We start from the raw sequence: 26,576 nt of genomic DNA, 5'->3' as shown, positions 1-26,576 counted from the left end.
ATAACGCAGATTATAACGATGGAAAATGCGGTAGTAGGGAATACCAGCCCGTTCGCGATGTAGCTTTTGGCCTGATATTCTTTCCGTTTGTCGGTGAAATCACCCATGATACGAGTTTCGTTACGTTTAGGGTCAAATTTCCAGGCCAGCCTGTGCTGTATCAGAGTGGGAAGGTAGGCAGAGGGAAATGCAAGGAAAATAAAAACAAGGGCAATCTTGACACGTGTCGGTGTAATTATTCGATGCACCTGAAACATGATGAAATATTACTTGATTTGTAGTCATCCACGACCATCTCGTATTTATGATTAAAAACTAAAACCTAGAATTAAAATGCCGACTAGTAACAAATGCAACTTATTTTTAAAAATCGGAATAACAGCATATTTATTCAGATATCAATTATAATACTCACAATGTCATAGTATGTTTACCCGTATTCTCCTAATCGATTTGCAGTTCATCCAATACATTTAATCAGTGAGAAGCTCATACTTTGACTCTCTCGTGTTCATCATGAATGAAAATCATACAAATGTGTTCCATTGTCTATTCATATGAACACAAGAGAGTCGTGTGAAAGGAGAAGCCAAAAACAGGCTGCTAAAACGTGAGGGCTGTAGTGTAAAGTTTCGAAATATTAGCAAACGTTGGCGTTCTAGGAACGTTTCGGACTCGAATCGCATCTTAAGTCAATAAGAAAGACGTTACAATCAATAAAACGATATTCGGCTGTATGTATTATAAAATCCAGATAGACGGAAGAAAAAGTTTAGTCTTCTCTGGACAAGGTAGACACATTAAAATAATCAGACATAATTTTGTTCAATGGTCTATTTATTCTACATTGCGGGCATATATAATTCCTAGCCCTCGATCAGAACACCTATGAAGATTTTTCTGTCTCCCGACAATGAGTTTAAATCTCCCAAAGTACTCAGTTGCACTAAATTAGGAAATTTTCAGCACGGACTCTGGTATCCAGAGTGGAGGTAGCCATTGAATAAATCACTTGGAGCTATTTTATTATTATTATTATTATTATTATCATCATCATCATCATCATCATCATCATCATCATCATCATCATCATCATCATCATCATCATAATCATCATTTGATATAGCGCCGGTATCCACAAATAGTGCTCAGAGGCCCTTTAACACAGTTTTTGGGTATCACACAAGATCATTCATTCGGCTACATAATCACCACCACGATAGTCACACACACACACACACACACACACACACATGTTATCTTATTCAAATGCCACATAGAATCACGACTAGCATAATAAAAAGGATATATTTTTAGATTCCGTTTGAAGACTGAGAGACTTTCACATTTTGGGGTTTTTGGTGGTCAAAAAATTCCATACGATTGGAACCGAAAATGCAAAACCACGCTCTCCAAACTTTGTTCTTGGGATGTTTTTCTCCCGTTGCGAAAAGTTGGCGGATCGCAGAGATCGAGTTGGTTTATATTCCCCCCACAGAGCATTTGAGCTATTAAAATTTAGGTGATGTATGGTGAAGGTAATTGTAAGCAAAGCGTGCGATTTTGTATATTATTCTTTTCCTTATTGAGGACTGGTGTTATATGGTCCCAGGGCTTTATCAGGCTTTGTTCTTGAATCTACTATGCGAGCAACTTTGTTTTTTGCAACAACTGTAGTCTGTTCAGCGATGTTTTTGGTAGGCCGTACAGCAGAGAGTAACAATAATCCAAGCTGCTAGTAACTTCTTCTTCCATTAAGGCCAAAGCTTCAGGCTGCAGATTGTATGGCCGATTTTTCCGTAACAGGGATTTTAGAGGGAAGCAGGGAGCGATTTTTTAAAGTCATCAGTCGAAAGGGCTTATTTACAATTGGTTGGTAGGGAGTTCCAAAGTCTGATGGTGGAGGGGAAGAAAGAGTAAAGATGATGTTTTTTTCTTGAGTGGGGGATTTCAAAATTAAATGCTGAGTTTCTTGTTTTATTGTTGTTCCGTTTCAAACGGCTACTCTATTCCAGTATGGGCCTGATATAGTTACATATCATTTCTTTTTCACAGATTGTAGCTGAGTTACGCTCATATCCCGTTCATAATTTCCACTGACAAATGGTCGCCCGACGTTGGACTTTTTCTAGCTCATTGATTTCTTGTTATGTATGTGGGTCCCACACTGAGCTACTCTATCCCAGTATGCGCCTGACATATGTTTCATAGCATTTCTTTTTCACAGATTGACGACAGTGGCGGATTTTTCTGTTGAGGAAGGCCATAGTTATATTTGCCTTAGTAGCTGTATTGGCAATATGCTTCTTCCCCTTCATACTACTGTTTAGGATCATGCCGAGGTACTTTACATTCTGTGCATATTGTAGGGCTTCGTTATAGATTTCATAGTGGGACTCGATTATGTTTTTCTTTTTGTTCGTCACCCTGAGGACATGACACTTTTTGGGGTGGAATTCCATTTTCCATCTTGCCTCCCAGCACTACAATTTATTAAGATCTTGCTGTAGTATAACAGTATCGCTTTTTAATTACTTTTTTAAAATCAATGAGTGCCCCTCCCTCAATCTCCCAATTACTACATCGATGTTTCTCCTAATCATGTGAAAAATTCTCTATTTGGAATAGCTTGTAATTGAAAAAGAGTAATGATTTAAGTTATGTCTATGTTTATTTTTAATGCGTGATTTTTTTTTTCGATTTAATTGTACTTTTAACATTGTTCAAATTGATGGTGTGCTTTAAAATAAAATACGCATCAGTTGTTTCCGGCGGACCAATCGAACCAGCACACGAAATAGACACTTAGATAACCACGCCTCTCGGACAGTCGTCATAATGTAAACAATGACAGCGATTGGTAAACATAGCAAACTACACAAGTTTACTGTCGATGGTATGTGTCTAAGTTAAATACCTACTGTTATAACGTTAGATGAATAAAATAACACAGAAATCTATGTGTAAACTGAAGCATTTATAATATGATCCAGAAAATCGTGTGATAACCCATTTGGCGGTATGAAAACAATAACAGTGATCAGAGAAAGGTCGAATTCCTTCATGTATTGTTTATAAACAACCAACTATGTTTGTCCGAGCACGTGTGAAGGTGTGTCACAAATGCCATGTTTTGATTGGTAAAAAATCTACTGGTTAATTGTATATAACCTTAAACATGTACAAATTCCATATTTTATAGTGAGAACTAATAAATTCCTTTGGCGGTCTTAAAATTATAACAAAGATCAGAATGATGTCAAATTCATTCATCATTTTAATAAACCACGCCTCTTGGACAGTCGTCATTATGTAAACAATGCAGTGAGTTGTAAATATAGATAGAATGCGCTTGGCCAAGGAGTTCACAACATTGCCATCCGGAAGTATAACGGACCAACACACAAACTCTGTGTAACCATGAACTTTTATAGTCTGGTTAATACAGTTTAGTGAGAACAACTCACAAACGCGGATGGCAAAAACAATAACAAGGCCTGAATGACGTCATCTGCATACTATCTATAGCGAACTACAAAGGTTTTACTATCGATGGCACGTGTCTAAGTAGAATACCCAATGTTCTAACGCTTAAAAAATTGAACCGACACAGAAAACTATGTGTAAACTTAAACGTTTCTAATCTGATCGAGAAAATCGTGTGATAACGATCACCCATTTGACGGTATAAAACAATAATAATGATCAGAGAGATTTCATTCACGTTATTGTTTATAAACAACCATGTTTGTCTGAGCACATTTGATGGTGTGTCACATATTCCATGTTTTGATTGGTCAAAAATCTACCGATTAATACTGCATCTCTGCTCACCTTGAACAGTGTAATAACGCAAATGCACCTTTCTATGGATACCATGGCAGTAATGTAACAGCTGACTCGAGAGAACACAAAGTGAGGCCACCCGGCTGTCACATACATGAAGACGCCTGGGTCGAAAAACAAACCAGGGGGGTCCAGCAAGATCAGACCATAGCAAATGCTGTGAATAGACGAGGAAAATTGTTGTTCCTGTATTGCGAGAAATTTCCGTTGGATTTTAAGTCAGTAATACATCACCATAACCATCATCATCATCATCATCATCATCATCATCATCATCATCATCATCATCATCATCATCATCATCATCATCATCTTCAACATCTTCATAATAATAATGATAATAATAATAATAATAATAATAATAATAATAATAATAATAATAATAATAATAATAATAATAATAATAATAATAATAATAATAATAATAATGAATGGTAATTTAAAAAAAATAATAATAGTAATAATAATAATAACAGTCATCATCATCATCATCATCATCATCATCATCATCATCATCATCATCATCATCATCATCATCATCATCATCATCATCATCATCTTCATCATGTCCATCATTCATTCATTCTTCCAATCATTCATTAACGCATCGACAACAATGAACATCCTTGAATGCCGAGTAACCCTTGTGATGGTGAAAGACGTTGTTTGTTGTTCGGGTAGGTCTTCGGTGAACTTCAGAACTAAAAGCCGTCCTTCAAGATAGGAAGCGAATGCATAACCAGGACACCACATTTGGCTCAAGTATAAACGATTACCCTGTATTGGCGGATGGGGTAAAAAGAGAGCTAATACCAAAAAAAAAAATATTAAAAATAACCTAACATGCGACTCATACTGTATGAAATTAAAATTTGGTCCTTTCATAACGTTTGGTTGGGGAGTGGTGACGTAAAGTATTGTGAAGCGCATTGATTCCATGGTGTAACGATCGTAATACACAGTATTCATGTTAATACCATGATTTCCTCCTTTTGTGTCTGTTCGTGTGCCGATATTTGGTCTGGTGGTATGACACTCGCCTTTGGATATGAAGTTCTAGGGTTCGTGTCCCGCTTTGGGCAGCGCATAGTTGAGTCCTATGGAAAAAAAAAGGCTCTCTACTCACATTCTCTCACCGCACACAGGTGTAAAATGAGTACCGGGCCGTAAACAGTGATGCCTCTGTTGGAAAAAAAATATTGTATTATCACCTAACCGGCGTCATTTGTCGTCCTTTACGTTAATTGTTGCTGTTGGCTGGGGACCCCTTGCAAGGCGCTTTGAGCAAGTCTAGTAGATATTCCGCTATATAAATGATCTTGAATAAAGAATATTATTTTGACTTGTTTGATTTTTGTATTCATCAGAATGATCGGGATCGACGAGTACATATGCAGGTCTGACATCCGAACGTAATTATGGTCCTTGTTTAACATTGTTGTAATGGACAATATTTTGCGTCATTTTTTGAGATTGTCATTACAACAATGAGCCCATAATGAATTGGGTTATCAGACCTTCAAATAAGTGCACGTCGATCGGGATGAATAAAACTGAGTTTAAAATAGAAATTATAAAAATTGAGGAGTTACAGTATTTTGAAATGTACGAATCAAAACTCAATCTCCTCAATAAATGTATTTATTTCAACTTAAATTTCATAAGATAAGTTGAATAACAATGTGAAATTGAATGTAAGCTTCAATTTAATATACGAAAACAGATAAAATGGACCTTTCGGGTTTCCCCTTTATCAACAAAACAGGATGAATGAAACACTACAGATGAATGAGATAATGTGGTAGTGCCGTCCATTTTATTTGTTTTCGTATATTAAATTGAAGCTTACATTCAATTTCACATTGTTATTTATTTCTTCGAGCTTCGAGCAGCAACATTTACATTAAGATAAGTTGAGTACAGAACTGTAAACATCTGGGTCGTCCCGACTAAATACCGTTTTGGTCACACTTTTTTTCTCACCTGAGCCAAACGACTGTAACAACGCTGAGGAAATCTGATACAGCAAGCCCCAACAGACTTATGTTTACCACATCCCCTAACCCCATCTTGGTGTAAATGATGATATTGATGACATTGGCTACTGTCCCAAAAGTACTGATAAGGAAATTGCCAACTACCCAAAATAACAACTCAAAATAAATGGTGATGCTACTGTCCACGATGGGAGCATCATTTTCATTAATTTTACCATCATCGCCATTGCCAGACAATATTGAATGCGATGTACAATTATTTATAGGATCTACGTTTACATTCGGTATTGGGGATAAAAAAAAATTCTAAAATAACATTTGAAGCTTGGTTTTGTTTCATTTTACAAGCGTCTTGTGTCCTAGTAGCAGGAATTCATATAACTAAGATATTTTATTTTTCAAGTTAATGCTTTTAATACTGAACAACGTTTGGTAGAGACTCCTGTAAACATGAACATTTAATACAATAAATAATTTTACATTGGCAATTGTAAATATATAGGTTTTTTTAAAAGCTAATATTATCATTTGATTTCATAATAAGCAATCTTTATAAGAGATGAGTCCCAAATGTTAGAACACTGAATCACTCTGATATAGATCTGTTGGCAACCTAATTCATGCATAGTTACGAATCAATCTTTATTTTGTTATGATGCCTGATAATACACAGCAATTTAGCAGTTAAAGAATGGACAAATTTCACTTCTCGAATGATAGTTCATCGATTAACAATTAAAATTTTCGTTTAGTCATATGAAAGAAAAACATACTTTTAATACCAAGCAAATGACATTCTATCTCCAAATTGGGCTTAACATAATACTTTCCCCTAAAGGATAGAAATAAAAGTTATAATGCTATTATCAAAAAGAGATAATATTAGGGACGGCATATATTATATGGGGGTAAAGAGGATAATTGAGCAGTTTATGATCACCACTAAGATTATTTCGTGATTATTAGCTTCAAGCGTTTTATGCAGTGTTAACGTTCAATGACAGTTACTAGACGGTTTTTCTTTTGATAATAAGAAACGTGCAGGTAATTTAAAGAGCATAATTTTTGGAATCACGTTTAAGTGCATGTCAAGCTTGGTAGATGGTTGTAACTGAATTGATTTTATATATTTTTCAATTCATCATTTGTTAAATGTTTGCTTTATTTAGCGATGTTTTCCATCACATAATGTGCTATAGACAATCTTCTCTAGACTCCACTAGAAATCCGCGATTGGCCTTATTCTCTCACAGCCTCTTTTGATTGAAAAAATAAATCGACAATAAAAATGTCCGGATAGTCTCAGGATTTGTTTAGACTATTATTAAACGAATTCAAACCTTTTGAGCAGACGATTTTATCTGGCAAGGTGTGCTACGGTTGTTTTACTCTCACGCCAAAGCTATGCTTTTAAATGTCTAATTTAACCCCTTGATGAAAACAGACAGGCAAACGCTGTTTGTTTTGTTTTGTTGTTAAGAGTTTTGCGGCGCTTGCAACACATTAAGGTTATATCAGCGCCAGTAAAATGGAAGAAAATGGGATAGTAAAAAGTTCTAGAAGTACAATTAACATTCAAGAAATGGTAAGACAAGGGGGAATTGGTCCAAATAGGAAACAGATGTAGATTCCAGGAGCACATTATCAGGTTATTTAGTTTGATATCACCTAAAAGTCTTATCCAGACACAAGCACAGGTCCCCACTAAGAGGAACACACCCAAATGTTTACAAATCATATATATATATATATATATATATATATATATATATATATATATATATATATATATATATATTATATATATATATATATATATATATATATATATATATGTTAACAAAACATAACACTGTGTCTAATCGGCTCCCGAATTGTGAGATAACGGGTACGGAGACTTGAAATCAAGTCAAAGAACAACTTTTTTTTAACAATGATTAGAAAGTACGTATAGTGGAGACAAAAGTTATTCTGCTGGCATTGTAACTGACAAAAATAATGTGATTAATCAGAACACACTTTCTCTTTTGTTTGTTTGTTTCTTTCTTGTAATTTTGTTTATTTGTTTGTCTTTGTTTTGTTTTTTGTTTTTATTTTTTTTTGTTTTGTTTGTTTGTTTGTTTTTGCTTTTTTTTTAGGTGGGGGTTTGTTTTGTTCAAATTTGTTTGAGTTTCAATGAAACTTTCATTGGCCTAAATATAGCTTTGACAGTCGACCGTGGACATCATTGAAGTCTACCAGTCGAAAGTCAATATCACGTGATTTGATTCATCATGACAAAAGTAAGTTGAAATATGAAAAAGACCGAAATATTATCTATACTTGATGTGTTGCTAATTTCCTCTTTGAGAATCTTTTGCTTTGAAAGTATGAAGGCGGGTATCTTACCTGCCGTCGTGTACTAGAGAGCGTGATGTTACCCGCACAAAATAGCCGAATTAGTCATCGTCCTCACAACGCCCACTTCTTGGCAAGAGACTAGCTCGTCAGAGACTAGAAAGCGTTCATGAAATCCGATTTTGAAAATCAATTGCTCCGTTTAGCCTTAAGACTAGCAAGTCATTTACTAGACTTGTAAATAACTAAATCTAGTCCTCGTTCATGAAAACGGGCCCTGTTGTTTTGAAGGTTTTACAGAAGGCTAGAATTGTGTTCCTAGCTGTGGCTTTTTCTCCCGAATTGCTGCGTAAATTTCCTTCTCATACGAGTTATGGATCCAGTTTCATGAAACCATAAGCATACAATAGCTTTCTCATTGTTTTCAGCCATTTTGCCATAACATCGTTTTGCTTTCATAAAAACTGCCTTCACCAAGCGTTCTTATCATTGCGACAAACCACAAAATGCTATCGTAATCATCAGTACAATCAATGATGATGTCATACACAAAAGAATTTTACAGTACCAAGGCAATGTTTCAAGTTGATATCCTTAGATTGACATGTTAAATGAAATACACTTTAGAGAATCATGTCGGACAAAGCCAAAATAAATTACAATTTATGTCAAAACTACCCTTTTCTACTGATAACGGCACAGCTCAGCTACCAAAGGGCGCACAGTGTTAAAACTGATATCAATCAAAACTGGAATAAATTCTGCATATATTATGGCAAAACGTTTGATGAAAACTTTCATGGATTTCGATTTATTCAAACCCGAAATGTGTCAATAAAACTTTTTTTTAAAAACACGGTATTAATTAATAGATTGATTAATTGTTCATTAACACAATTTGATTTCGTTGAAGAATCCTTAATGTCACGTCTCCACGTCTAAACAACGTCTAAACGTAAATACTAATCCAGTTTTGCTGTTGCTGTAATAAGGTACAACCTCTCGTGATAAAAGTTCCCATTGGCCGTCAGTCTGAAAAATATACAAAGTATAGTTAACGATTTGGATCATCGACTTTAGCAAACGCGACAAAATCTAATTTTAGAACACCCACGCCTCTCATTGAAGCAATGTGTGCAAAATGTCATTCCCGTTCCTTCGTCACGATCGGATCAGAACGTTGGGCAAATATGAATTACACGCTTCATTGACCAGCAACATACGCCATCTCTAGCATGGTGTTTAGATCGGCAGTTCCGATGCTGCATAATGTTTGAGAGCCTACGTTTTACGTTTACGTTAACAACTCGCGCACCAGGCGCCATGTGGTGAGGTCTGAAGACAGATCCTTGTTATCTTCCTCGTTGTTTGTTGATCGTTTAGCTTCGGAGAACGTAATCGTTTACTCTCCAATATCATTTAATACACATGTGCGATCCTTCGGCTCAAAATGGTAGTATGTCGGAGTGATTTAAATGAGAGAGAAAAAAAAAGAATTTATGGTTTTAAAAAAGAGACTTGCGTTTATTTTGATGTTTTCATCGAGGAGAGTTAATATACTTATTTTGACAATTAATGTGCCGTATAAGTTTTAATTTAGGGTAGATAGTATAGTAATGTGTGTAAAGAGTTTGGGTATGTGTGTGCGTTTACGTTTCATTATGTGGGCTTGAGTGTGAATACGCGTGTCATTGTGCAAGATAGTTCATTTAGTCTAATTGTTAAGCGCCATAGAGCACTTGCCAGTGTTGTGCCCTATATAAGTAAATTATATCATTATATTATATTATTTTCTTTTAGACTGACAAAAACAAAAGATTTCCATTTCTGGTCATTTTTAGTTTGTTTGTTTTTTCGGAATCTGGTTCACCCTGACCATGGCCTACTATAGGTACGTCATGACCCTGACATATTACTGTTAGGAGACGAGAGAGTTACAAGTGCCTCCTTTAATAAGTACAGCTGTGGTATTGATTAAAAGACGGCATTTGATTGCTTGGAAAGCAAGCGTTTTCCAGAAAGTCCGTCTTGACTGTCAATTTGAAGTTGACGGTTATGCAATATCAATGACAATGACGCTAAAAAGATTGTTTTTTGTTTGTTTCTTTCTTTTTGGTTTCTTTTTATGTTGGTTTGTTTAATCCATGTCATGACAGTGATTTTTTAAAATAAATAAATAATGATAGAGGAAAATCGATCGCTATAGAGAGGATATCGTTACAGCGGGTGTCGTTATAAGTGAGTTGCATTGTATGGTTTCGCAAACACACACATACACACACACACACACAAACACACACACACACACACATACCTCTTCCTGATGAGAGCGAATGCTCGAAACAATATTATCGAAGTTCATCATAATAATACTTGAAATATTTTATAAATAGCTAATTTTATATATATATAAAAAGTTGAGCGCTATTATTTCATGGTTTTTGTTTGTATTTGTGCGTGTGTGTGTGTATATATATATATATATATATATATATATATATATATATATATATATATTATATATATATATATATATATTATATATATTGAATCGTGTTGGATACAAATATGGTACGAAAAGTGCTCTACATGTAGCAATGGAGCGAATTATTATTTTAATATTTACCACAATGTTGGAGTCAGTCTACATCGTTGTTTCAGGCCTTTTCAGCCATCGTCAGGACTGTGTGTTACATGAGTTTGATTTGTTGTGTGTTGTTGCTTGTTGAAATGGTTCCGTAGCTTTGTAGTTGATTAATAAGTGCTTCCGGCGATGTGGACAACTATTGTACATCTCATTTTTTGTGTGTTGAGTGTGGCTTCATGGGGGTGTTTGATTATAGTATATTTCTCTTCCAGGCATAAGCTACATTGTTTTGATGATGGTGTGTATCCTGTTGCTTTAGATATAATTGTCCATGAAATGTTGTGGTCTAGTTTGTTGTCTTTTAATTTCCAAATATGTTCGCTGAGTTTTGTGGATGTTTTTTGTTAGTGTTTCTAAATGTTGAGGTGTGGAGGTTGTATCTTGTTTTGAAATTATTTTCCATTAGTCCTACATCCTAAACAGCTACAAACCTACGGAACCACTTCAACAAGCAACAACACACAACAAACCAAACTCATGTAACACACAGTCCTGACGATGGCTGAAAAGGCCTGAAACATCGCTGTAGACTGACTCCAACATTGTGGTACATGTTAATATATATATATATATTATATATATATATATATATATTATATATATATGTGTGTGTGTGTGTGTGTGTGTGTGTGTGTATATATATATATATATATATATATATATATATATATACATACGCTCTCTCTCTCTCTCTCTCTCTCGCTCTCTCTCTCTTTCTCTCATCTCTCTCACTCTCACACACACGCGCGCGCGCGCGCGCAAACACTATACACGTCTCCAACCATAATGTAACAACATATTATAATATAAAATATTTAGTAGTATCAGTGTATACCTGTAATGCCATCATGGCAGGCTCCAGTCTGTCAATATATTCGTCCATTGTATGTAAAGCTTCCTCTCTCAAAGATATAACAACATTGCCTCCTAAAATATAAAAAGTAAAAAAAAAATGACGCCCAACTTTTCATAAAGTCCTCAATCTGAACTTTTACATTGGGATACGCATAAAATCAACACTCTTAAAGTCTACTTGTGCTTAAGGTCAACAGAATTTGTCCCAATTTTTTCTGTTCTTTATCTGTGCTCCATTGATAATGAGATCGTGTCAAACCTGCTTTATTAAAGTCAACCAATATATTTCATCTTCATGCCCCGGTTGAAATTGTCAAAACGAATTATCATAGATATCACGGAGTCAGACAGACACAAGATGGACTGTAGGGATAATATATAATGTTAGTAACATTCTAAATCTTAATACAAACCAATCATCGTATTCTATGATGTAATAACATAAGAATTTGTATGTGAATATTCGCTTGTCGAAGAGAGTCACAGACGGTTCCAAAAAATAGTGACGTCACTTGTATGTGTTTCCGTACTCATGGAAAGTCAACCAAAGTGTTGAGGGTATATGGAATTCACCTTTCCTTTCCATAATGACCGCGCTCTTACGTGCATTATGACAGAAAGCAGCTTATATAGAAAAATATAAGTGATTGTCCATTCAGATCTTGTGTATAGTTAAAAACTAAATCTTATTGTTTTTACCTGGTTTTGTTACCCTCGCTATTTCTGCCAGAGCACTGCACGGGATACGGCCTTCTCCAAGACCTTCTGCTGAGACAACACAGTCGTAAATACCTATAGAGAAAAGGGTGTGTGTGTGTGTGGGGGGGGGGGGGGGGGGGGGTTAGTCAAGTCATTGCATATAGAATATGGATTACACCGACGTAGAAACTATGGATTCAGGTAATATCAACCAATAAACAGTTTTCATGAAAGACTATCATGACCCCCCCCCCCCCACACACACACACACACACACACACGCACAGACACAAATAGAGGTGTACGTTTTACCTGACTGCTATAAATTTAAGTCCATCTAAAATAGTTTTAAAAACTGAAAGAGTACGATGAGATGCTGGTCAAGAATCAACAAAGATTTTTTATATGAATCATTATCAACTAAATTCCAGCCAGTCAGCTGTCTTTGTTGTTGTTATTTGTTTGTTTTCAAATTATGATGGTACGAAGGCCTGGGGGCTATTATCCGTCGGTGGTTGTGAATATTGCAGAAGTGTAAAGTTTTATTCTATGGGAGGGTGTTGGATTTTGGTATTTTTCAGTAAGTTGTTCTTCTTTTAGCCATTTATAATGATATGTAACCAGCCTTGTGCTTGAAAAATGAAAAATCATAAAATGAGTCTGAAATCATGGGTTTTATTTAACATTGTTATAATGGATAATATTTACATTGGTTTAAGAGCATTTCCACAATAACTATGAGCCAATAACAAATAGGGTTATTAGTTATTAGTAACTCCTAGGTTAAAACTATTTTAAGGAAGATTGGTCTAAGTGACGGGAATTTTTGGAGCCGTTACATCATAGCATGTCAAAGCGGTTTTTTCTAAATCAATTAATCGTACATTTAATTTTGCATTAAATATTCAAAATGTTTTCATTCATATATAGTAAATTTGTGACCTACCCAAAAGGGTATTGTGTCGGGTTGGATTATGTGTTTAAGATTGAATGTTGAAACAACATTTAATAAAAATAAATGCTTTCAATGAGGAAATAAAGTTTTGTTTCCTAGACTCCATATAACTGATAATATAGTCTAAGTATCATAGTATTGGCGTGAATATTGAATTCTTTTTCATCAGGTTTATTCCAACGCAATACAAGATTGACGTGGTGGATCACATTTTACCCACACACAAATGCAAATAGTTTGCACTCAGTCTTCCGCAGAAGATGCAGTTTTTTTAAAGCTCAAAAATGTGTTTTCAACTTTTTGCTATCCTAAAATCTACAGTTTAAATAAATGACCTTAAAAAGAGCAAAATAATAATAATAATAATAATAATAATAATAATAATAATAATAATAATAATAATGATAATAATAATAATAATAATAATAATAATAATAATAATAATAATAATAATAATAATAATAATAATAATAATAATAATAAATAATAATAATAATAATAATGATAATAATAATAACAATAATAATAATAATAATAATAATAATAATAATAATAATAATAATAATAATAATAATAATAATAATAATAATAATAATAATAATAATAATAATAATAATAATAAGATTTTTATTTAATAATTAAAAAACTGATTGACATATCTACTTCTATATTATTCTTTTTTTTTAAATCTCGATCAATTTCACTGGGTCTGAAATAAGGTAGACTGTAGGTTACATCGAGGAAAGAATGTAACAAATCTGAGGTATGCAGATGATACGGTTCTACTGGCAGAATCTGAACATGAACTACAAGAATTACTGGATGTTGTAGTCAGGAGTAGTGAAAATATGGGACTGGAACTGAATATATCTAAAACAGAATGTATGACGGTATCTAAAAATAATAACCCACCAGCCTGTGTAATAACAAGCAGAGGACAAACAATACAACAAGTTGAATGTTTCAAATATTTAGGCTTCAATGTAACATCCAATGGAAAATCAGATTGTGAAATAAAGAAAAGAATAGGTATGGCGAAGAATGCATTCAACCAGCTACATACAATTATGAAAAACAGGAATATTAGCATGAAAACAAAAATCAAAGTCCTGGATTGCTATGTACTGTCTGTGCTGCTATATGGTTGTGAGAGCTGGACCATAAACAAGACCATGGTTAAAAGACTGGAGGCAGTGGAAATGTGGTTTTACAGAAGAATGATGAGGGTGTCATGGATGGAAAGGAAAAGAAATGAAGAAATTTTAGAAATGGCAAACAGAAAAAGATCACTGATAACAAAAATCATCAAACGCCAAATGGAATTTTTAGGACACATTATCCGCCACCCTGGTTTGGAAATACTCGCCTTGACTGGAAAGATGAATGGAAAAAGAATAAGAGGAAGACAAAGAATAACGTATTTGAAAGGGATAAGAACTTGGACAGATGAAGCTGAGAAAGGTGGCGCTGCTTTAATAGAATTGGCAAGAGATAGATCAGCTTGGCGGAAGATGACCTCCGACGTCTGCTTCAGATATGGAACTACATGAGAGATTCAATTCCTTAGAGAATGCCAGGATGGGCCCAGCTGCACTGACTGTGACCTAAGAGTCTGCCTCCACAGATGCTTCGGAGTGGCTACGGTGTTGGAGCGACAAGTTATGATGATGACTGATTCAATTTTAGTTGTTTAATAGTTGTTTAGTTGTTTTCCACAAGTGTACTTTCATATTGTGTTTATAAAGATTTCTTTTTTTTTTTTTTCAACTGACAGTAGGCTTACCACAAGTTGTGACCAAGGGTTTAAGATCAAGCCAACGTGCACATATTCGCAGGTCTGATAACGGAACGCAACTATGGGCTTGATTTAACATTGTTGTAATGGACAATATTTCACGTTGGTTTGAGAGTATTTTCATTACAACAATGAGCCCAAAAAAATATGGGTTATCAGACCTGCAAACACGTACACGTCTTATCAAGCCCGTTATGTACAGAAAAATGAATAAATGAATTAAAAACAGACCAGTAAGCAAAAAAAATAAAATAATCTAAATCACTTCAAATAGTAAGGTAAGATTTGATATCTATTGCAAATAACATTTTCCATCATGATTTAGTATTTACAGGTTGGATCCGTCAAGGCGTTCTGGATATCAGCTTTCGAGAATACGCTGGTGAGATCTTTATGGTGAGATATTTTTGGTCCAGAAAAGCTCAATAATCAGTGCTTTCAAACTTGACAGTTGTTTATTGCCAGCTTCATTTTTATTCCGTAATGCCAATAGTTCTCTATGGAATTAAGGTGATGCTGTTTCAGGATCATTCCTATGTCTTGCCCCTAGAACTGAAGGAGACAATCTTGGACAGTCTTTGCTTGTGTGGCTTTGGGCATGAAAATTGTGCATTGCATAACCAGGAAAAAGGATTACCAAAATGAAATTTGCAAACTATTGGGCATAACATTTGGAAAAACCATACAATAAAAGATACGTGTAAAAAACAAAAAAGGGACAATAATTGGATTCAATAGTTTGATGTCACGTCCGCCCAGCAACGAGCAGCTTGGTCCTAAACAAAGAAAATCGGTACTTTTTATTCTTCATGCTGGCTAGAACTTTTTCACATGTCATGTGATCAGAATGTATAAAAGTCAAAACATGATCAGATTTATGTTTTACTCCTCTAGATCCACTCTTATGCTCCTTGGAGAAGTATATTTCAAAAGAGCGTCCGCCATTGTTCCGATAGTTAAGAACCAGTTACTAAGTTACTATGCGTCATTACGAAGGAAGTGACGTCACGACTTAAGCCTATTATCAATCATCCATTTGAACGATGTATGATGATGATGATGATGATGATGATGTTGTTGATGCCGGTTTGTTTGTTTGTTTGTTTGTTTGTTTGTTTGTTTTTTGTTTTTTTTCCGATGACTACTATGTTACTAGTGTGCATCTTTGTAAGACTGTGTATGTCAATATTGTATTGTTATAAATGTGTAACCAAATGACAAATTGCCACTTTTTTAGGACAATAAAGATATATTATTATTATTATTAATATTATTATTATTATTATTATTATTATTATTATTATTATTATTATTATTATTATTATTATTATTATTATTATTATTATTTAGTATTATTATTATTATTATTATTAGTATTATTATTATTATTATTATTATTATTATTACGTATCCAATTTTTCATTTCTCATCATAATATGATTTTTTGGGAGGATTACCTTTTTAACGCCAAATTGATACTTTTTAAAAATTATTCACCCGATATTTTCTTTCAACACACTTTTACAGATAATACTGTGAAAAGAAAACATAATTGATACCTCTTCGGCTACTCTCCCGGTTCCAGCCCCGACGTCGAGAATGACCAACTTTTGTCTTGAGTCAGGAAATAACTCACATACCGCATCCACTGTCAGCGTGTGGGACCGCTGAATGGATATGTCTGAAAGCTGGGTTAGGAAAGAAAACAGAAGCTGTTTAGAGAAGTGCAAGTGTTTTGGTTCACTGTCACGGTGGTGAAGATGATGATGATGATGATGATGATGATGATGATGATGATGATGATGATGATGATGATGATGATGATCATGATCATGATGATTGGTGGTTGTGGTGGTGGTGGTGGTGGTTGTAAAGTAATCCACGTCGAAATAGCCTTTCAAAATGTTTCAATTTGTACGAGTTTATTGAGTTGAAATACACAATAAAATACAAGGGAACGTCCGTGCACAATGAAAGTTTTGGCGACAGTAAATAAAACTAGAAAAGAGAATGAATGAGAAGACGCCATTTGATGGCATGATCTTAACAGGGAAACACAGACCGAATCATGGAGGGTTCAATTATATCATGCAATAGCAAGTAAACGATTACGTTCCCAACCTGAAACGATCAACGAATGACGAGGAAAAAAACGAAGATCTGTCCTCAGTCTTACAACACATCTACGTTTTCTTCCTCGCCGTTCGTCGATCGTTGTAGGATGGGAACGTAATCGTTAACTTATTAGGCTTTTAACGAAATCGGGTCGAACGCCGAACCCGAACGCCGAACCCGAACCCTTCTCACGTGACCATGAACGAGATCTGGGCCCGTTCTAATGAACGCGGACTAGCGCTTAGTCCAGGGTTGCCAGTTTGGCATTTTAAATGCCAGATTCCAAAAATCTGGCATTTTTGAAAACCGTTTGGCATTAGAAAAATCATTTGGCATTTGGCATTTTCATTTGGCATTTTCTTTTCTTGTATATTATACTTCAAATGACACCTTTTCTTAATTATTTCTAAACGCGTAAAAACAAACATCTTCACATTTCTTTTTCATTCTTAAAATCCAACCGTGGTGTAGTGGTTTAGCACTCCACTTAGTAGTCAGTAGGTAAATAATTACCCCAACAGGAAATTTAGTATAATTAAAAAAAATAAAAAATAAAAAAAAAAAATAAAAGAAAAAGAAAAGAAAACACGCAAGCCACCAGGATATGATAGTAAATTGTCTATCAAAAGTGAGTAGTTTTCTTAGTGGGGGTGGGAGTCAACAGACTTTGGCATCTTTTTGAGTGTTTTGGCATTTTTTGAGTCTTCCCCTGGCATTTTGTTGAAAAATAATCTGGCAACCCTGGCTTAGTCCCGGACTATCTCTGACTTTAGTAAATGACTAGAAAAAATCGGATTTAATGTGAGCTGACTAAGCTAGTCCCAGACTAAAATCACGTCACCTTCGGACTAAGTTTGGCCAAGATTTAGTCACTTGCTTGAGTCGGACTTGATCGTTTAGTCTCTGACTAGTAACTAAGAAACGGCGTCAACAAAGTCAACAAAGATGGCGGCCAATGTTAGACGACTGGGTTCGCTGAGAAAAAATACATAGAAAAAGAATTATAACGACAAAAGTAATCTGTTGATATTTGTCAATGCTAAAGGAAACGGTTTAAAGGTCACAGATCGTCGAAAGCACACATTTTTGTCCGGGAAACTAATAAATCTGATGAAGTTGAGTGACTCAGTGAGTCTGAGTCTGAGATTTCAGCTTCGCTTGGTTCGAAGTTTAGATTTAGATATTTAGAGAATAACAAACACACAACTAGACCTAGCTTATTTTTAAATATGAAAATTATGTTGTTTAGCTAAAACACCCCTACCCCCTTTTATTTTCTTTATTTTTGTGCCAAGCAAAGCAATGCGAAGTTACTCTCGATCACATGAGGTGATTCGTATGACTATGACTATGACACTGTCATTGACAGTACTGCCAAAACAACTGTCAACACATGAAAATGGCGGCAGCTGTGCTGTTTCAAATTCGTCAGAGAACACTGATTCAACGGGAGAGGGTGTTTCGGGTCAGACTTAATCCCATCGATTCGTTTAACGACGATGAAATATACGAACGTTTCCGTTTTCATCGTGAACACATTTTTATAATTTGTGATCTTGTAAAAGACGACCTTGATCGTCTTCTCTGGAGGAAAGGTTAGTATCTGTATTCATTTTAATTTTAATTCTAATCTCATACTAGACTAATCTTTAAAGAGAAGTTTTCTTATATTCTCATGCATCCAACCCAAAATCGGTGCCAAGACTTCTTCTTCTTCTTCTCCTTCATCTTCACACCTCCTCGTCCTTCTTCACCAACATCATCATGTTCATCTTCTTCTCCCACTTCTTCCTCCTCCTCTTCTTCTTCTCAACTTAACTAGTCAAACTAAGTGTTAGTGTTGGTAGATTTCTCTAATCATCACACACAAACCACTATGACTGTTACTGGTATGACATGGAATGGAGATTTTTTCACCGCTCTCTGGCACTATTGAATTTTGCATTCCCTTAACCAATTTTCGAGCTCTTGTCGGAGATTATTTTCACTGTAATTGTAATATTTTTGAAAGGGAACATTTTTCATTAGCAAAACCAGTTTAGAATTGAAGAAAAAAAAATTGTACAGTTGGACTGACAAATTGCTGAGGAGAATCAATCTTTAAAATAGGATTTTTCACTCGAGGCGATGGGGCAGCATGGTCCAGCAGTATGGTCTTTGCTTTGTACCCAAAAGGTAATTAGTTTGATCACCCGTTGTACTGTGCGGCCTTGAGCAATCCATCTCGTTCTAGTTCCATTTGCGGCACTGCACTGCGGCTGATGTCTGGGTTATTCCAGTGTTCCCTTGGAATAAACCCTAAAGACAGACAAATTTCCCCATTGGATGAAAAAAGGGAATGTTATCTTTATATGCATATATGCTGGTCTGACATCCGAATGCAATATGGGCCTCGTTTAACATTGTTGCACTGGACATTATTTTGTGTAATTTTTTGAGATTTTCATTATAACAATGAGCTCATGATGTATTGGGTTATCAGACCTGCAAATTAGTGCACGTTGCCTTAAGGCTTAAGGAAAATTAGTTTATTTCATCCCAGCTTAAATGATGAGATTTACCGTTATAATATTATAATAGATGCGAGAGTAAAATATAAACTATGACACTATTTCAATACGAAGCAGAAATCAGAGCCATTCGAAACATTACAAGAAATACAAACAAAAAAAGAAAAGAAAAATATCGGATCGGAAGGTCCTGGGTTCGAGCCTCGTGCTCGGCGCATAGTTGAGTCCTTGGAAAAGACTCTTTACTCACATTCTCTCACCGTACTCAGGTGTAAAATGAGTACCTGGCCGTTAACAGTGTTGTCTTTGTCCGAAAAATTGTAATATCGCCTGACAGGCGTCATGTCCCGTCCTACATGTTAAATGTTGCTGTTGACCAGGGAACTGTTGTAAAGCGCTTTGAGCACATTTAATGGATATTGCGCTATATAAAGCTCAATTTAATTTAGTATGAATCAAGTAAAAATCCTCTCTTGCGGTTATACCAAAGCTGTTAAAAAATCGTAATATGTTGTTTCAAAACTTGTTGTCGTGTTTTTAAAATTTCACTTCAAATACACATTACAAAGATGTTGTCGACGGTCAATTTAAATAAAATATTTCACTGGATAGACTTTAAAAAGTGAAAGTAATACATTCGAGTACAGTTTCCTTGAACTTGAACTCATTCGAATATCCCAAATTTTTTCATTATTATTTTTAGTTGTCATTCCATTCCTTACTTGAACTAATTTCACCTAGCCAATGTAAAAAAGGATTTGATTAATTCAAGGTTTTATTTTAATGCGCCCTGTTATTTCGACCACCGAAAATTTACTGTTACATTGACAGTTAAGTTTGTGTACAATATGATACACATACATACACACAGGCACTCACACACTCCATTGTCATTTCGCATAATTGACACCTCTCTTACTTATTCTTATCACTTCGCCATTCATTCTAATTTCAATGCCACATGCCATGATTTGCTACGTCATTAAATGAATGATGTGATACAGGAACCTTCTCCCAATAAAGTAAATAATGATTATAAATTTCCCTTTAATAGTCCTCATGCGGAAATTTGTCTTAGGGTTTATTCAATGGGAATACTGGAATAACTCCGGTGTCACCCGCAGCACAGCGCTGCTAATTGAGCGAGGGAGAGGTGGCTTGTTGATGGCCACATGCCATGGTGTATATTCGAACTAGGTATCTTTTGGGTACGAAGCAAAGACCATACTGGTGAGGCACAAGCGTCAAGTACAATGACATTTTTTTTTTAATTATTAAAATTTAGCTTTACATAGCGCAATATCCACTAAATGTGCTCAAAGCGCTTTACAAGGGGACACTGGTCAACAGCAACATTTAACATGTAGGACGAGACAAGCACCTGTTAGGCGATATTACAATTTTTCGGACAAAGGCACCTCTGCTAGGTGTAAAGTAAATTTCAAGATTTTAACTACCATTGAATTATTAAATGTGAATAATCTTGTTTTGATACTCGACTTCAGCCTTCATTTATTCTTTTAATGTTTTTAAAATTGATAAAAAATCAAGAGGAAACGTGTCCCAGAGGCAGTTGTTAGATATGCAATAGAGGTGATATACTTTTGAGACTTAACTACCAAAAGAGGATAGTTATGTTAGAGAAAAATGAATCAGTGCATAGGCAATTGTAAGGATGTCAATATTAGACGATCACAAAAGATGCATGCATACATAGTACAAATTACTTGTTTAAAATATTGTAAGGTACTATCTGTATTCATGTCAGGCAGCCCCAGAGACCAGCGATCACATCGTCCTCCACTGTCCAGTCACTAAACTTGAAGGTGGCTATGAAACCGTCCTTAGGGTGGAGGAAGACTTTAGAAGCTGGGTTGACGAAATAAATTTGGAGGTGTAGCCATATGCTACTACTACTACTTTATTCATGGAATGCCTAGATGACAGCCTTTTACATTTGTATACAGAACAATGTATGGAACTATTATAATTGCAGAAATTTACCTTGAATACCATCAACAATGTTACTACACTCGCCACTATAATGACGAGTACCGGTACTTGTTCAGTAAAGATTGAAGAGGGTCCTGGTTTCCCCCTCCAGTCTGCTTTACATAATCAACATGACTTTGGACTATTCTTTTCGTGTCCTTGAATTATTTTTTTTTAGCTCCATCACCGAACGGTTTTTGAGAATTCCGCATTGATTCTCATTCTGATCTTTTCCCAAACCTGAAAATGAAAAAGGAGAAAAAAATATGTAAATCAACGATTATGTAATGAGATTGTTGAGGACATTCATTTTGCACTGGAATCAGTTCTATTGATTGCTTTTTGTTGCCATAAAATCTTTATTTATTATTATGGTTGTAGCAAACTTTACTCGTATAATTAGTCTGTATCCTTTAAATTATTTGCATAAAAAATGTCATGCTTTTGAGTGTAGATTATTATCAGTCATACCTCTTAAATTGGCATTTTATCATTAAATATTTGTAGGGTCTGACTGGAGAGGGTGAAGATTTATTTCTTGCTTATCAAATGTACTCGGGTAGGTCGCCCTAAATCTGTATGCTTTTCTATACCTCAAATTCCAACAGCTCTAACTGCAATTATTTGACATCTTTTGTTAGTTTGATGTAAATACATATGAGGTATTATCAGTTAACCTTGCTTAAAAACCGAAAATAGATACCAAACCCCCTCACCCCAAATATGTATGCTCATGCCCCAAACCCGTAAACGGCTTGCCCTAAACCAGTACAGCATTAAATTAGTCTCCTAATTTTTCAAAATTGCATAATTTTTTAATATGATAATGTTGTGGTAGAATTTCATTTATAATTAGTTTTTAAAAATATTTTCTAAAAGACAAAAAAAAATAAACAAATTGAGCATATATAAAGAGCATTATCCTAGCATATACGTTTGTTGCGGTTATAACTTTTGACGCATTAGCGATTTTCTGTTATTTTTTGCACTGAAAAAAAAAAAAGAATAAATAAAGACACCGCTTGGGAATTTTTTTTTAAAAGAAAAAAAAACCTTTTACTTTTAGAAAGAAGTTTATTTTCACTTCCACTTCATTTCGAATTTTTGTGGTTGACTTGTTCTAAATATTCAAGTGAGTTGAAAGCTTAAAACTTTTGTCATTTTTTGTGGCAACTGACACAGATGCTAGATTGTATACTGCTAAACATGCTCAAAGCTCTGTAAGGGGCTCCAAGCCAATAGCAACACCGCAATATCACAACTTTTCCCCGACAGAGTCATTACTTTTAATGGCCAATTACTCAATAAGGAGCCTTTTCCAATGACTCGACTTTGAACCACTCAGGGAGGGACTTGAATCTTGGGCCTACGGGTCCAAATGCAAGTGTCATACTACAAGACAACAAAGCCCCACTTAGTAGGGGCAAAGAGGAAGGGTGAAATTTATTGCCTAACCTCCGCACTACAGTACATCTATTTATATTGTTTATTGATAAATTATGGGTGCCATGTCGGCTATTATGATGCTTTAAAATTTTCATTGAACATGCCAACCTGTTTTTTTTGGTTTTTTTTTCATTAATTTTCTTTTTTTTTTTTTTAGAAACCCGAGACCGGGTTGCCACCTTGCCTGTTCTTGCCAAGTAGTAAAAGGGTGGATCAGAGAGCAGAGCAGGGAGATAGGAAGTAGATAAACACGAGGTATACAAATACAAAGCAACATTGTGAGTGACAGGGACCTACAGTAGGCACTTGCAAGAATTTTTCAAAATAGTGGCTATGGGTATTAATTTAGCGTAGAAAAATAAAGGGGAGTGAAACATTAACTAGAGTGAAAAAAGTATCGCTCTATCTCAACTGGTTAAAAAGTTATGACCGTTTATGTGGAGGAAAATCTCTATATAGCTTAATAGGAAAAAAATGTGACGAAAGCACAGCATCCCAATGCATAATCAAGTATAATTCAGAAACAGCTTCAGATACAACTTTGAAATTTTTACATGTGGTAAATCATCTCTGTAATACATTGCAAACAGAAAATAAATTATTTATTGAGAAAGAAAAGTATAGTTTAGAATTGAGACAGCTGAAATCAAGGAAAAATAGATCACGACATACAAATGAATGACCTATTGGAATTTTGGAAAAGTCAATAACAAAATATTTATTCACATGAAGATAAACCAAATACACCACTGAATCGGCGTCATTTAGTTGTTCACTTTGAACTTTTCAAAATGAAAATAGACCTCATAAAAGCAAAGATATGGACTGACAAATGTTTGAGGTGGTGTATTAGCCTAGTCTACAGTCCTACAGATGCCCAGTGTCAGTGACCGTGCTGTAGCCTATTTTTATTTCATTTCATGATAGACCAAATACACCACTGAATCGGCGTCATTTAGTTGTTCACTTTGAACTTTTCATAATGAAAATAGACCTCATAAAAGCAAAGATATGGACTGACAAATGTTTGAGGTGGTGTATTAGCCTACAGTCTACAGTCCTACAGATGCCCAATGTCAGTGACCGTGCTATAGCCTATTTTTATTTCATTTCATTAGTGACAAAGAAAAAATATATGTACTTCTCTTTTTTTCGCACTGTTACGGAGTGCTGCAATCTCGACATAATTGTATTTTCCAGGAGGGCTGCAGTTTCAGGGTTTGAAAAGTTATAGTTTTTCTCTTGTTGAGCTCCATTTTCGTCAATGAATTTCAAAAGGAAATAGAATCTAAACAAAACGAAAGCGGATGAAGCGCTGAATAAACCCTAAGACAAATTTCCGCATGAGGACTATTAAAGGGAAATTTATAATCATTATTTACTTTATTGGGAGAAGGTTCCTGTATCACATCATTCATTTAATGACGTAGCAAATCATGGCATGTGGCATTGAAATTAGAATGAATGGCGAAGTGATAAGAATAAGTAAGAGAGGTGTCAATTATGCGAAATGACAATGGAGTGTGTGAGTGCCTGTGTGTATGTATGTGTATCATATTGTACACAAACTTAACTGTCAATGTAACAGTAAATTTTCGGTGGTCGAAATAACAGGGCGCATTAAAATAAAACCTTGAATTAATCAAATCCTTTTTTACATTGGCTAGGTGAAATTAGTTCAAGTAAGGAATGGAATGACAACTAAAAATAATAATGAAAAAATTTGGGATATTCGAATGAGTTCAAGTTCAAGGAAACTGTACTCGAATGTATTACTTTCACTTTTTAAAGTCTATCCAGTGAAATATTTTATTTAAATTGACCGTCGACAACATCTTTGTAATGTGTATTTGAAGTGAAATTTTAAAAACACGACACAAGTTTTGAAACAACATATTACGATTTTTTAACAGCTTTGGTATAACCGCAAGAGAGGATTTTTACTTGATTCATACTAAATTAAATTGAGCTTTATATAGCGCAATATCCATTAAATGTGCTCAAAGCGCTTTACAACAGTTCCCTGGTCAACAGCAACATTTAACATGTAGGACGGGACATGACGCCTGTCAGGCGATATTACAATTTTTCGGACAAAGACAACACTGTTAACGGCCAGGTACTCATTTTACACCTGAGTACGGTGAGAGAATGTGAGTAAAGAGTCTTTTCCAAGGACTCAACTATGCGCCGAGCACGAGGCTCGAACCCAGGACCTTCCGATCCGATATTTTTCTTTTCTTTTTTTGTTTGTATTTCTTGTAATGTTTCGAATGGCTCTGATTTCTGCTTCGTATTGAAATAGTGTCATAGTTTATATTTTACTCTCGCATCTATTATAATATTATAACGGTAAATCTCATCATTTAAGCTGGGATGAAATAAACTAATTTTCCTTAAGCCTTAAGGCAACGTGCACTAATTTGCAGGTCTGATAACCCAATACATCATGAGCTCATTGTTATAATGAAAATCTCAAAAAATTACACAAAATAATGTCCAGTGCAACAATGTTAAACGAGGCCCATATTGCATTCGGATGTCAGACCAGCATATATGCATATAAAGATAACATTCCCTTTTTTCATCCAATGGGGAAATTTGTCTGTCTTTAGGGTTTATTCCAAGGGAACACTGGAATAACCCAGACATCAGCCGCAGTGCAGTGCCGCAAATGGAACTAGAACGAGATGGATTGCTCAAGGCCGCACAGTACAACGGGTGATCAAACTAATTACCTTTTGGGTACAAAGCAAAGACCATACTGCTGAGCCATGCTGCCCCATCGCCTCGAGTGAAAAATCCTATTTTAAAGATTGATTCTCCTCAGCAATTTGTCAGTCCAACTGTACAATTTTTTTTCTTCAATTCTAAACTGGTTTTGCTAATGAAAAATGTTCCCTTTCAAAAATATTACAATTACAGTGAAAATAATCTCCGACAAGAGCTCGAAAATTGGTTAAGGGAATGCAAAATTCAATAGTGCCAGAGAGCGGTGAAAAAATCTCCATTCCATGTCATACCAGTAACAGTCATAGTGGTTTGTGTGTGATGATTAGAGAAATCTACCAACACTAACACTTAGTTTGACTAGTTAAGTTGAGAAGAAGAAGAGGAGGAGGAAGAAGTGGGAGAAGAAGATGAACATGATGATGTTGGTGAAGAAGGACGAGGAGGTGTGAAGATGAAGGAGAAGAAGAAGAAGAAGTCTTGGCACCGATTTTGGGTTGGATGCATGAGAATATAAGAAAACTTCTCTTTAAAGATTAGTCTAGTATGAGATTAGAATTAAAATTAAAATGAATACAGATACTAACCTTTCCTCCAGAGAAGACGATCAAGGTCGTCTTTTACAAGATCACAAATTATAAAAATGTGTTCA

The 26,576-nt window shown here is 35.1% G+C and overlaps 1 protein-coding gene across 2 annotated transcripts in view; it reads right to left on the bottom strand.

The window, feature by feature from the left end:
- LOC144964932 (uncharacterized) overlaps positions 1-26,576 on the bottom strand; it is a 43,891-nt gene that overhangs the window by 526 nt on the left and 16,789 nt on the right. The window contains exons 2-9 of one of the 2 annotated variants that reach the window (XM_078899732.1): positions 21,761-21,988; positions 18,088-18,221; positions 16,691-16,819; positions 12,382-12,474; positions 11,663-11,754; positions 8,232-9,212; positions 3,835-4,003; positions 1-248 (exon numbers count right to left, since the gene is read on the bottom strand). The exon at positions 1-248 is cut by the window's left edge and continues 526 nt beyond it. In XM_078899732.1, the coding sequence (XP_078755858.1) occupies positions 1-248; positions 3,835-3,942 (356 nt within the window). In that variant the 5' untranslated portion in view covers positions 3,943-4,003; positions 8,232-9,212; positions 11,663-11,754; ... (2 more) ...; positions 18,088-18,221; positions 21,761-21,988. The remainder of the gene's footprint in view (positions 249-3,834; positions 4,004-8,231; positions 9,213-11,662; positions 11,755-12,381; positions 12,475-16,690; positions 16,820-18,087; positions 18,222-21,760; positions 21,989-26,576) is intronic. The other variant, XM_078899731.1, reaches the window with a different exon arrangement.

The sequence above is a fragment of the Berghia stephanieae genome, chromosome 2 (assembly GCF_034508935.2).
Source record: "Berghia stephanieae isolate SIO BIC M18660-M18661 chromosome 2, UCSD_Bste_1.3, whole genome shotgun sequence".
Taxonomy (NCBI): Eukaryota; Metazoa; Mollusca; class Gastropoda; order Nudibranchia; family Aeolidiidae; genus Berghia; species Berghia stephanieae.
This window is presented reverse-complemented; position numbering and strand designations above follow the sequence as displayed.